At 44.4% G+C, this 12,988-nt stretch overlaps 1 protein-coding gene and 1 long non-coding RNA gene across 2 annotated transcripts in view; one reads left to right on the forward strand and one right to left on the reverse strand.

Annotated features, from left to right (window-relative positions):
• The window catches only part of LOC148354554 (uncharacterized), an 86,156-nt gene that overhangs the window by 51,386 nt on the left and 21,782 nt on the right, over positions 1-12,988 (forward strand). The gene's annotated exons all lie outside the window — the stretch shown is intronic.
• On the reverse strand, positions 404-11,931 carry opn6a (opsin 6, group member a). The gene is made up of 6 exons (XM_088351513.1): positions 11,712-11,931; positions 9,633-9,838; positions 4,632-4,731; positions 2,815-2,919; positions 2,527-2,750; positions 404-983 (listed from the first exon to the last, which is right to left on the reverse strand). Exons 1-6 carry the CDS (start codon positions 11,848-11,850, stop codon positions 519-521), a joined length of 1,239 nt encoding a protein of 412 aa, XP_088207639.1. The 5' UTR covers positions 11,851-11,931; the 3' UTR covers positions 404-518.

Consider the following 12,988-nt stretch of genomic DNA (forward strand, 5'->3'; position numbering starts at 1 on the left):
TTTATCTACTAGTCTGGTGTGATATATACACACACACACATATATATATATATATATATATATATATATAGGGCAGCACGGCGGCGCAGTGGTTAGCGCATGTGCGGCACAGTTCCGTGGTCATGGGTTCAAATCCAGCTACCGACCTTCCTGTGCGGAGTTTGCACGTTCTCCCCGTGCTTGCGTGGGTTTCCTCCCACATTCTAAAAACATGCATGTCAGGTGAATTGGCTGGTCCAAATTGTCCCTCAGTGTTAATGAGCGAGTGAGTTGTCCTGGCAACCGGTTCAGGGTGTCCCCCGCCCACTGCCCGAAGATAGCTGGGATGGGCTCCAGCACCCCCGCGACCCTACTGAGGATAAGTGGTGCAGATAATGAGACAAGATGAAATTATATATATATATATATTTGATTTTGCACGTGTAGTCTGACAGCCCTGCACTTAAATAATACATGCTGTCCCTTTAAGGTCGACGCAAAACCTGGTTATCCGGACACTGTTTCTCTTTTCCCCCTTTTCAAAGTCTGTCGCAGCAATACTCGGACGTTTCGATATGCGAGGGCAGATCAATATGATAAATGTTATTGTAAGGGGGGGTCCCGGGAGGGCTATTCACCCCCGAGTCGCTGTCGGGATTGCATCTGACGGCGTCCTTGACGGTATATCTAGCTTCCAGGACCTGCACGGGAAGCGGCGCCGAAGGGGGCGCGGGGTCCGCCCCGAATTTCATGTTTTGAAAGCGCCCGATCCGGAGAAGGTGGCGCTTCTCGCCGGCGCACGGTAGGAGCGTGCAAACGTCTTTGCGGAATTTGGAGCTCATGCCGAAATAAATCAGCGGGTTGTAGAAACTGGCCGACTTGGCGAAGAGGCGAGTGATGATACTGGTGGTACTGGGAACGTGGAAGCCCCACGCGGACCACATGGAGACCACCGCGTACGGGGACCAGGCCATGATGAAGGCCGTGCAGATCACGATGGAGATCTGCGGACCAAAAAACGGGAGAAAACACTGTTAGCGTCAACCTGGGGGGGAGTGGTTCAACTGCGCACGCGAGCGGCTCATGACAGACGAGAGGTTACCTAACTGTCAGGATGTGGCGCAACATCTTCCCACAAATGCCACTAATTATATTTCTCATCATGTGGTAGAGTGGGGAAAACGCTATAAAGTGGGGTCGAAAAAAACTTCTTATTTCACACTGTAGAGTGAAAATTTCGTCAGGCAGCTATGCGCTATTCAAGAAGAGTATTTATTTACTCAGAGAATGTGGAGTTCATGTGGTAAAGTAGGGAGAACGCCACAACGTGGGCTTGAACAAACATCTTATTCCACCATGTAAAGTGATAATGTCGTCAGGTGGGAATGCTGTATGCATGGGGTCTAATGAGCATATATTCTGATCATTTGTTTTTGCGGTATACTGGTGAAAATGTTGTCGAGATTTTGCCACACCTCAAAGTGACAATGCCCTCAGTGTCACGGTTGCCATGGCACCCAATTGGCCCCGCCCGTGTGTCACGGTTGCCACGGCGCCCAATTGGTCCCGCTCGCGTGGCGCCAGCTGCAGCTTGTTGACGGATTGGCTCCCCTTTAGTATTTAAACTCTGTCCTGTCAGTCCCCTTTGGTCAGTCTGTCTGCGAATCTCTGTTTATACACGGCAAGCCCCTTTTCGCCTCTCCTGTGTTTTTACTCCTGTTTTTCTCCTGCTACGATCTGTTCGATCTCGACCACGTCTGTTCTCCCGTCCCGGATTACGACCTGTTTTGATCTCGACCACGTCTTTTCTCTTGTCCCGGATCACGACCTGTTTTGATCTCGACCACGTCTGTTCTCCCGTCCATGATCACAACCTGTTTTGATCTCAACCACGTCTTTTCTCCCGTCCCGGATTACGACCTGTTTTGATCTCGACCACGTCTCTTCTCCCGTCCCGGATCACGACCTGTTTTGATCTCGACCACGTCTGTTCTCTTGTCCCGGATCACGACCTGTTTTGATCTCGACCACGTCTGTTCTCCCGTCCATGATCACAACCTGTTTTGATCTCAACCACGTCTTTTCTCCCGTCCCGGATTACGACCTGTTTTGATCTCGACCACGTCTCTTCTCCCGTCCCGGATCACGACCTGTTTTGATCTCGACCACGTCTGTTCTCCCGTCCATGATTACGACCTGTTTTAATCTCGACCGCGTCTATTCTCTTGTCCCGGATCACGACCTGTTTTGATCTCGACCACGTCTGTTTTCCCGTCCTAAATAACGACCCATTTTCTGATATCGACCACGTTTTTGCTCTTCTATCCTGGCTCCTGACCCGTTTCTCCTGTTCCCGACACCGCCATCGCTCGCCACGGAAGTCCCACTTCTGTGTCTGAGCAACCTACTCCCTGCGACCAGCGATCTTCCGATCGTGTGCGCACTCCTCTCCCTTCTTCCCGATAAAACTGTGAAAAGCGTTACGCGAGCGGGTCCTGTCTCGGTTCCGGTCTTGACAGTTTTTTTTTGTTTTCGGGGATGTCCTACCCTGGTGACGTCCCTCTCCACCTTCCTCTGTCTGGAGGTGAGGTAACCTTCAGCCGACATGGCGTTGGTGCTCTTGACGGTGTTGATGATGGAAACGTAAGACGTCAGCATGATCATGACGGGAACGAAGAAGCAGAAGATGAGGATGGAGACGATGTAGGACTTGTGGATGGTGGAGTAGTTGGCCTTGGACCAGTCCACCTCGCAGGTCCCGTATCCCCGATCTGGAAGCCAAGGGATCCTTTGAGTATCCCGCGGTACCGGAGAGGCTCCGGCGCCGCTACCCACCCGTGTAACTGCCCCAGCCCAGGAGCGGCGCCGTGGACCAGAAAGCCGCCCCGGTCCAGATGCAGATCAGCGATATGGCCACCGTGTTCGTGCTGATGCAGGAACCTGGAAAGAGGAACCTCTTAGACTGCGGAACCCCTTTACTCTGAATAGATAGAAGGTCCCCACGGAAGAAAAGCATTCGATTCAATATGTTACCTTCCCCGTTAGAATATGTTCGATTCTCATCAGGAAAGTCGGGTCTCCTCTCGGTAATGAGAGCTTGGTTTGTTAGATCTTAAACGTTTCTGTTCCTCATACGAGAATACATTTTCATTTGATTTTCTTTTGTATCGCAGCTTGGTTGGTTCTCCTCCCCACATCTTCAGTAAACGTGCGAGGCACTAAAAAAACTGAAAAGCATGTTCCTCTTTTGCATATTTTTTAAATTTTCTATATGGTCATGTCCAATGTTCCCTGTCATTTTCCTTACGGGTCTGAGCGTTCACACAAAGTTGGTGAGCAACGCTTGAAACGACAGTGGGCAACAGCAATCCCCAGCGTGGCGACTAAGTCGTTATCAAACATGTCCAAAAGTTGACATCAGGTTACATACAGCTGAGTTTCCGGAAATGCAAAACATTCTTTCACTTTTGAATGAATTGACTCATATATGATTGCAAAGGTTGAACGGCCTACAAACCTCATTTTATTTCACAAACTTTCACAAGATTTCCATTTCTTTTTTTTCCTGGTATCTTTTGTCGCATAATACTAACATTTTGGGGGGCTTATTGAGTCGGTTGCACGATACACAATTGTATTTAATTACATTTTTTAGTGGAAGTACAATCTTGGCAACAAGATTAACTTGGTATCATTGGAAATTATTGGAACGCAACACAACCTTTTTCTTCTTTTTCCCTGTTTTTTTCTTTTTTTCAATTCCTTTAAAAAAAATCTCATTGTGTTTATTTTTTCCTAGCTGTTACTTTTTTCTCTTTGTTCTCTATTTACTTTTTTTCCTTTGTTTCGTTCTTTTCCTTTTTTTTGGCTTTTTTTCAGAATTCTTCCTTCTTTTTTCTCTTTCTTTTGTTTCTTTTTTTCTCAGCTTTTCTCTACTTTTTCATTTGTTCTATTCCCCCCTTCCTTTAAGTCATTTTGTGCATAATTTTACATGATATTTGGTCACGTTGGGATCAAAGAAGCAAAAACAACCTGAAGAGCCGTTTAGGACCCGAAAGAGCCGGTTCTCTTCAGTGAGCCGAGCCAAAGAAGCCGGTTCTCTAAAAACTGTACTGACTTTACTCAACTTTGTTCTACTTCAACTCGACTTCAAAATACCGCATTTAGAAAACAGCGTCAGGGGAACCCGTGTATTTTTACCTTCATGCACTGTAACTGACTTAATTCGCTTCTTAATTAGCAATTTTGAGCCCTGATTTTTGTGCGCTGGCTCGATTTTCTTGTGCGCTAAGGATGTGCGGGCAGCTTAGAGGGAACATTGCCGAGGACACTTCCACATTTAACTTCGGCAGAGCCGGAAATCGAACCTGCGTCCCGAGGCGAGCGCTCCTCTCCTGAGCTAAACAGCACGAAAAAGGCTTTAGAACTTCACTCGCATTTAGCGTTCTCCCAGCTATATAATCACCCATTTAAAAGGACACATTTGTCTTTTACGAACAAACCCTAAACGCCAATAAACCGGAAAACCGGCAACTTTCACTGGAAGGCATTTCACGAGGGGTAACAGGGGACACGTTGCGGTCGTCTAAGTGGCCGTTGCGCTTTTTATGAGTTTTCGGAACGCGAGTGGAAAAAGTTTTGGGGGACGGGACCTTTGTTGGGATGGCATCCTTTGATGTATCTGGTGACGCTGATCACCGTCAAGGTGTTGATGCTGGCCAAACCGAACAGCAACGTGAAGAATCCGTCCACCTGAAAATCCGAGCAAACAAATCCGTTTCTCTACAGGAAATAACAAAGAGCAGTCGGGGGGGGGGATACTCCGGTAGTATCACGGATGACTAAGGTGCGGATCGCGGGCCGGACCAGGCCCGCCAAGGGTTTTGATCCGGACTGAAAGGCGCACCCCCAAATTAGCCAGAAATTAGAAAGTGTGCTCTATAACCCGGTGCACCTTTTATACCAGAAAATATGTCGAACAAAATTGGAACTGCTTAGTTACCGTATTTTCCGCACTATAAGGCGCACCTAAAAGTCTTCATTTTTTTCAAAAGCTGACCATGCGCCTTATAAAACAGTGCGCCTTATTTATGGCTCAATATCAAATCGCAAAGTCTTCAAACTAACTTGCAGCCGCCGACTCGATTTTCCCCCGAAGGCGAAGTCGTCCGCGGTGTATGCTGGGATTTATTTACCGGCGTTTCATTGGCTAACCAATGTGTCAATCATCATTTGAATCGATCACTATTGGCTAAAGTTATTCGGAGGTCAAGGGGCGGATCCTTTTTATCATTTACAGGCTGGCATTGGCTTGAACGGCAAAACAAAGCCTGCAATTGGCCGAAAAAGATGAATGCGTATAGCACGTGGCTGACTGCATACAGAAAGCAATTTTTTACTATTCTGTATTTGCAAATATTTTATTCTCCTGAATTTACTAAACTCACGGATATAAGAGGACCATGGCTGCACATTATTACTGAACACAACGACTTCGGTGAGCTACTCCGGCTATATATATTATCCCTGTATCTTGATTCAGACTGAACTCGATGTTTCTGTGATAAGCGGTGCAGATGATGGATGGAATGGAGTGTCTATTTTTAAATTCAACTCAATTCCAAGTGTTTATTGTCATATGCACAGTAAAGTTGCGAGCGAAAAAGAAAATAGAAACTAAGGAATGGTTGGCATTTCTTGAATCCCAAGACTTTAACCTTCCGAATGATATTCGGAACGATGCATTTGAGTGACATCGTACGGACACCACATCCGCACGTGTTCTCGACACGTATTTGCGTCTTTGCAAGCTTTGGGAATGTTAAGGGGGTAAGAAGTTGGACTGAACTATCTAACTGTTTTGTCGACGTTCCCATTGTAGCGCCTTATAATCCGGTGCGCCTTATGTATGTCAAATGTAGGACCAAAAACTATTTTTTGGGGGTGCGCCCTATATCCCGGTGCGCCTTATAGTGCGGAAAATACGGTACAATAAAATGATACTGCATACAGTAACTGCTCTGCCTTTGAGAAACATATAGAGTGATCTTGGAGTGCCCTCTTGTGGTTAACATGTTAATTGTTGGCTGCTTAAAGGAAACAAGATATAAGCGCAGAACTTCGAACTTTGCATGCTGATTGCAAAGTTTCTATCGTTGTCGCTTTACTACGACTATAGTTGCTCTGCGTGCGGTGCCTGGCTTGGGTGACATCAAGTGGACGTATTTCAAACTGCAGCTCATTTTTCTCTTCAGATTCAGATTCAGATTCAGATTCAGATCTACTTTATTGTCATTCTAGTACACGTGTATACAGAACGAAATGTCGATGGATCTGACTCCCACAGTTTCCCTCAGTGTCCTTCAGTGTACAGATATAAATAAAGCTGTATTGTGTTATTTACCATAGTGCCGATAGTGCAAGAAGAGACGCTAACCAGATGTGCAAGATGGGCAGTCAGGTTAACAAGTCAGGTACACAGTACCATTATATTGTAAACAATAACACTGTAAGTAATAACACTGTAAGTAACAATAGTGCAGAGATCAAATGTGCAAGGAGTGGCAAGCTATAAAAAAACTGCCACTAGTGCAAAAGTCAAATTAGCAGCCGTTTAGATTTAAGTTAACTATATGTTAGATTGACCATTTAACAGTCTAATGGCCAGGGGGACTAGACTATTGCGGAGCCTGGTGGTCCTGCACCGCACACTGCGCTTGCGCTTCCCTCAGTGTTGTCTCACAGGCTGGATCAAAACCCTTGGCTGGCCTGATCTGTCCTGCGGACTGCCTGTTTGACTTTTATGCTCCAAACCGGTGGTGTTAAACAGCCGGCCCGCATGCCGGATCAGGCCCGCTAAGGGATTGAATCCGGCCCGCGAGACAACGAGTGGGGGAAGCGCAAGAGAAAAACGAGCCGCAGGTTAAAGTACAGCCACTTGATGTTGCCAAAGCCAGGTGCCTCCCGCAAAGACGCTGTAGTTGTATTTCTTTTTCTCTCTCTCTCTCGCTCTCCCTCACTTTTTCTCTTTTTTTCTTTCTTTGTTAGTCTTTGTCTCTTTCTCTCTCTGTGTCTTTATACCTTATTTTGCTCTCTCTTCCTTTTAACCTTTTTCTCTCTTTCTCTCTTTCTCTTGCTTTCCCCTTCTCTCTTTCTACCCTCCTCTCTTTCTCTCCTCTTTTCTCCCCTTCTCTCTCACTTTCAATTTATCTTTGGATTTCTTTCTTTTTCTCTGTCTTCTCCCCTCTCTCACTTTTTCTCTTTTTCTCTCTTATGTTTCTCACGTTCTTCCTCTTTTTCCTCTCTATTTTTTCTGTCCTGTTTTTGCTCCCGTCTGTCTCCGGCGACGACTCGTTTCGATCCTGACCACCTCTGCTCTCCCGTCCCGACTTACGAGCTTTTTTGTCCCCGACGATCTAGCTTACGACTCGTTTCCGACCACGCCTTGCTCTCCCTGTCCCTGTTACTGACCGGTTTTCCCGTCCCTGACACTGTTCGGATCACAATCTGAGTACAAGAGCGACTTGCTCCCCGCGTGCAGTGAGTATCGGATCGCGGGCGCTGCCCTTCCTCTTTCTTTCAATAAAATTGTAAGAAAACATTATGAGATTGGGTCAACCAGCACAATGGCGTTTCCATCATCTAAGGGCTGCCGAGTCTTACTTTTCAATGTTTTCTCTTTGATTGAAAATCTACAAAGCGTGAACACGTACACGCCAGGATTAAATACGTGAACTTAGACGACACCGCGCCAAGGGCGCCCGACAGTAACGGGATTACGACCGACAGAGATCAAGAAAAAGGATCAAGGGAGGAGAGCTCCACCGGCTTCCGTCAACATCGGAGGCCAGACGCGATCCCCGCGGTGTCGTTGTCTTTAAGGAAAGCCGGATGAACGGATAATCCTTTGTCTTGACAAACAAAAGCCCGATCCGAGAAGAAAAAGAAGCGATCCTCCGTGCCAAAGCGAGCAAACGGACTCATACGTCATTTATTTCATTCAAAGATTTTCTTCGTTGAAGAATGTGTCTTGGTGAAAAAACCGGTTCAATGCCCTCCGCTACTAGTCTTCAACATCAATACTGAAACAAAATCAACACTAAATCCCTAAAAACAACAACAGATCATTTGAAAGAACTATGGGACAATTTTGTTCAATTATAAGGACAGATATTTCTTAATCTTAATCTTGGATTAGCCAAGGGACATAGCAAATACCGACATTACATTGGTTTATCCGTCCATCTATGAATGAAGGGTCTGCCTATTTATTTTATTAGTTATATACAGTCATTTCTCGTTTTTTCAAAAAAAGTCCGTGAAGTAGTCACAGTTTATTCCTTTTTTTCTATTTATTAATCAATGAAATGAAAATGACTAAAATGAGAAGACAAATGCGTGCTTCTAGTTAGCAAGATTGATCCACAGACATTCCAGAAACCTATTGCACATTTGTTTAATTGCAGGGTTGGGTAGGGTTACTTTAACTGGATCACTTAATGACTTTTGGATTACTCCAACACCAAATATGCTCATAAAAGACAAAAGAAACTAAATAGGAATCAAATGAGTAAATTTTGCGCAGGCTTGGGGAGTAACGGAATACATGGAACGGCAAAAATGATGTCGGCAAGCTGTTTGGATTTATTTTCATTTTGTTTCTGTCGCATTTTATGTTAGTTCAAAGCCAGGAGAGAAAGCTTACCACGTGTTGTGAGTCATCATTTGATTCCTATTTCGTTTCTTTTGTCTTTTATGAGCATATTTGGTATCGGAGTCATCCAAAAGTCATTGAAAGTTATCCAGTTAAAGTAACCCTACCCAACCCTTTCTTCACTAATAACGTCTTCATCGTTTCAGTCATTTATAACGTCTTCTAATATTAAGTACTACTTACATGACTTCACTCATTCCGTGGTGATTATAAAGCTTCTCCATTACTTTAGTTGTGTTTTATGTTGTAGCCGGAAGTGGCCTTGAGTGTTGCCGTATCAAAGTACATTTCCACTCTACCTTTCGGTTCCGGTTTCGTTTGAGACTCTGGACGGCCCATTTAGTCTAAGAACAACGGTAAGCCATTTTGCCGGCGTGTTTGTGAATATCTACAGCCGATGTCTATAGCTCATTTTAGCCCAGAATATTCTGTAAACAAAACCTTGGAAGGAACTTTTCAGTTCCTCTGCATTGGCTCAGGAGGTAGAGCGCTCGTCTTGAGGTCAAGTGGTCGATTCCCGGCTCCATCGTGTTATACGTCCAAGTGTCCATGAGCAAGACACTGAATCCCTGACGCTGCTATCGGTGTGTGTGACTTGGTAAGTGTGAAGGACATTGTAAAGCGCTTTGGGAGGTCTTGAGTGACTTGAAAAGCGCTATAGAAATGCGGACCATTTACATCCATTGACCCTCATTTGTTTGTGAGCGATGTGGTCAGAGAGTTCCCTTGTGTAAAAGTCTTCACGTTTGCTAATCTTATTAGAGATTTAACCTTCAGCACACATGCAGGCGGCTACAGGACCGGCACAAATCCTTTCACCTGTGCCACGCTACTCAAAAGGCGATGCCTTTCATGTACTTCATCGCTCGGGGATCGGGGAAAGGAAGAAACTAGGTTCACTCACGTGGCATTTTAGTTTAGGCGAAGTGATGCTTTTTACCTGACAAGTCCAAATCCAGGAGATGATAAAGCCGTCGTCCCTGAAGACGTTGAATATTTCCAAAATCCCCCGAGAGTAACCGAAAACCGAGATGCTGGCGTCGGAAACGGCCAGGTTCAGAGTCAGGTAATCGGTGGGTTGGAGAGAAGCTCGCTGGCGGTAGAGGACGAACATCACCAGGCTGTTTCCGAACCAGGACAACCATCCTGTCAAAACAAACACGGTCCAAACGTTTTCCCGACTGCTACCGCCGGGCGGACGCTTCGGGTCGCACGAGGGCCCTTACGAACAGACTGGGGGGAGGCGTCTACCCCCAAATTATCCACACACACTTAAAGTGCAACGACCCTGTTCCAAGTGCAATACCCCAATTTTTGAGTGCAATTATCCCGGTTCAGTGCAATGCTTTTTTTTAGATGCTCCTGACTTGGTTCTAAAATTGTTGTGCAGTATTTTAGAATCGAATATAATAGAATATACCTTTATTGTCATTGTTACAAAGTGGGTTGGACATATTATGCCAACGAAATTGGGCGTAGCACTCCAGTTTCACATTTAACAGTAAGGATAAAGAAAACAAAGTAGATAAAGGAACAAAGAAGATAAGGTTATAATTTACAAAATGTTTACAGAAAAAATGTGGGCATGTAGGATGTTACATACAGTTTTGGGATCGTTTTTTTAATCGCAGAAGAAGCGTTTTCTGACACAATAAGTACTTTATCTTATTTTTGCACTTTGAAATATTTCGACATTGTACTGTATACTTTATTTACACTTCATTTCCATAACTTTGTGCAAGATTTTTCCGTTGACTTGTTATACTTCCACAGACAGACTGAGGGGATCATTTCTTCCTCATGTCATGAGGCTCTTTAACTCCACCCGGGGGAGTAAAATCCCACATGAAACCCCACCCCCACATTTGCATATTACCCTATTTTTATGACAGTGTGTATTTTACGCAGCACTATTTAAATACTCCATATCAACACGTTATATTGGGTATTTATGTATCCCATTTCTTTTATTTTATCATTATTTCAGTTTCAACACAAGGATACTGCTGGAAGTGTGAATTTCCCTACGGGGATGAATAAAGTATCCATCTATCTATCTATCTATCTAGGCATATCTTTCCAGACATATCTAACTATCTATCTAGACATATGTATCTATCTATCTAGACATCTATCTATCTACTTCGAAATGCAATGTCCCGTTTGGGTATAGTTAGTATTTCATATGTAAATACTTTCTATTACAGCTGAAGACTTCATATTTTTCTATTTATGAGTCTTTATAGGGTATACTTTTGCAAAGTGGAGAACAAGCGTAACCTGATAGAAATACAATGACAATAAAGGAGACTGTGATTCTGAAACGTAGACACAACGTGAGATTTTAGAAAAATGGTTTCTTCATAGAAAAGGAATCAGTATTGTTCAGAAACGGATAAGAAGTTTACTGAGATTTCCAAAATTCAAAGGCTATAATGACGCGGGTTCGACGACGCATGCCTGCTACACTTAATAGATTTAAATGAACAAAACATGAAATCAAATCATCTTGGCATTTGAAGCGACTCTAACTTAGCCTCAACTCGATCTGAATGAACGAGTGATGAAAGAAGTCACGCACACTAAATCTAAACCAGGCCTGAATACACATCTCTGCTACATTAACTAATAATCCAAATGAACAAAACACGAAAGACAAAAAAACACAGGCACACGTGAAATAAAGAACACAATCTGTTGCAACACTTACTGAACAAAACCACAAATAAGACAACACAAGAAACATTCCTGCAAAAAACAAGAAGTTCCATGAAATATCACGCAGGAACGCTCACTCACTAAGAAAGCAAGACAAAAAAGTATATGTTGGACCTCTAACTGAACAGGATGTGAAAGGAGGATAAAGCAGGACATCTTTTAAGTCTTTTATTAGACGTTCATCCTGGAGCTCCGTGTTGTTGTAACCATTCTTCCTCACGTTGTTTTTAATGGATTAATAAAAAAGACCATTTCAATCGTAATCAAATTGAATTTGTGGCTTAAGTAAGAACGGACCTACCTAAGACCAGCAGGTAAATCCCGATGATGGTCTCTCCGTGTTCGGACAAGGGCGGTTCGGAATGCAAATTACTCAGATTGTTATTCCTCCAGGGAATATTAACAACCTTCATGGGAATTCCCCTCAGTGTGATTTCCATTTTCTAGCGTCGACGCCTAGCAGCAATCGAGATGCGCTCTTCTTCTTCTTCTTCTTCTTCTGACGGACAATCCCGTCCAGACGACCGATCTGTCTCTTTTAAATCCAGATTAGACGCCGAGGCTAATACCTCGGTTAGCGCTCACTGTCCTGGTCGTTGTAGCGCTAAGCCTAGCTTGTTACTAACAAATGAGAAGATATTTTTTGTGGGAGAACCTTAGAGTCAGCAACACAGCCCAGGAAATCACCAGAGAGCGTTGCACCATTGTCTGTCCTGTAGATATTACCGATGCTAAGATTATGTTTATCTTTTAACTATTTGGATTACATGTCTAATTTCGTTGTGAACAGTGGAGACTGTGTGGCAGTATATGATAATAAAGATTCTGAAATATTTCTCTACAAGGTTGCAATGAATACATCAAATCCATTTTAGTCCGTGCTGTGGACATGCTGTCATGGGTCAAACCAGGAAATGGCTAACCAAACATATGGCAAGGTAGATGTAAAAGAGAATAGAGTCGAATTTTCTTTGTTGTCCTCAGCATATCTTTCTGTATGCCGTCTCAGCAAACTTCACAATTGTGTTCGTGGTGTGGGGGGGTGAACAGTTCGGGGTACACAGGGTGAACACTAGAGGGCTTAGCACACCTCCTTGGGGGGTTCTGATGTGCAGCATCAGGGTGGAAGAACCATAGCAGCCAGGTTTCCTAGCCTGTAAATGGTTTGAGATGCAGATGGAGAAGGAGAACGCCATTTGGGAGAGTTTCTCCACCAGGATCTTTGGGACAATAGTGTTGAACACAGAGCTGAAGTCTGGGAACGTAGCTCTTACGTTTTTTGCAGCATGAAGAGCGGTGGTTATCACTTCGTCAGTGGAGCCGTTTGTCTTGTAGGCAAACTGATGAGGGGCCAGTGTGGGGGGTAGGGAATCTTTGATATGCTACAACACCAACCTCTCGAAGCACTTCATGGCCACAGGCGCGAGCGCGGCAGGCCTATAGTCATTTAGCCTGACCACTGGTGACTTAATAGTGGAGGTCTTGCGTAAGGGTGGAATGGTGGCTTGTGACAGGGACCGGTTGAAGATGTTGACAAAGACCCCAGTCAGTGGGTCTCCACAGTTCCTTAGCACCCTC

Source organism: Urocampus carinirostris, chromosome 13 (genome assembly GCF_059441175.1).
Source record: "Urocampus carinirostris isolate Australia breed hairy pipefish chromosome 13, RoL_Ucar_1.0, whole genome shotgun sequence".
In the NCBI taxonomy this organism is placed as follows: Eukaryota; Metazoa; Chordata; class Actinopteri; order Syngnathiformes; family Syngnathidae; genus Urocampus; species Urocampus carinirostris.

Excerpts from the sequence above, each read along its gene's own strand:
- opn6a (XM_088351513.1), bottom strand. The coding sequence starts at position 11,850 with ATGGAAATCACACTGAGGGGAATTCCCATGAAGGTTGTTAATATTCCC. Across the intron at positions 2,920-4,631 it reads AGGATGCCATCCCAACAAAG|GTTCCTGCATCAGCACGAAC; the intron begins GTCCCGTCCCCC and ends TCCTCTTTCCAG. Across the intron at positions 984-2,526 it reads TGGAGAGGGACGTCACCAGG|ATCTCCATCGTGATCTGCAC; the intron begins GTAGGACATCCC and ends TTTGGTCCGCAG.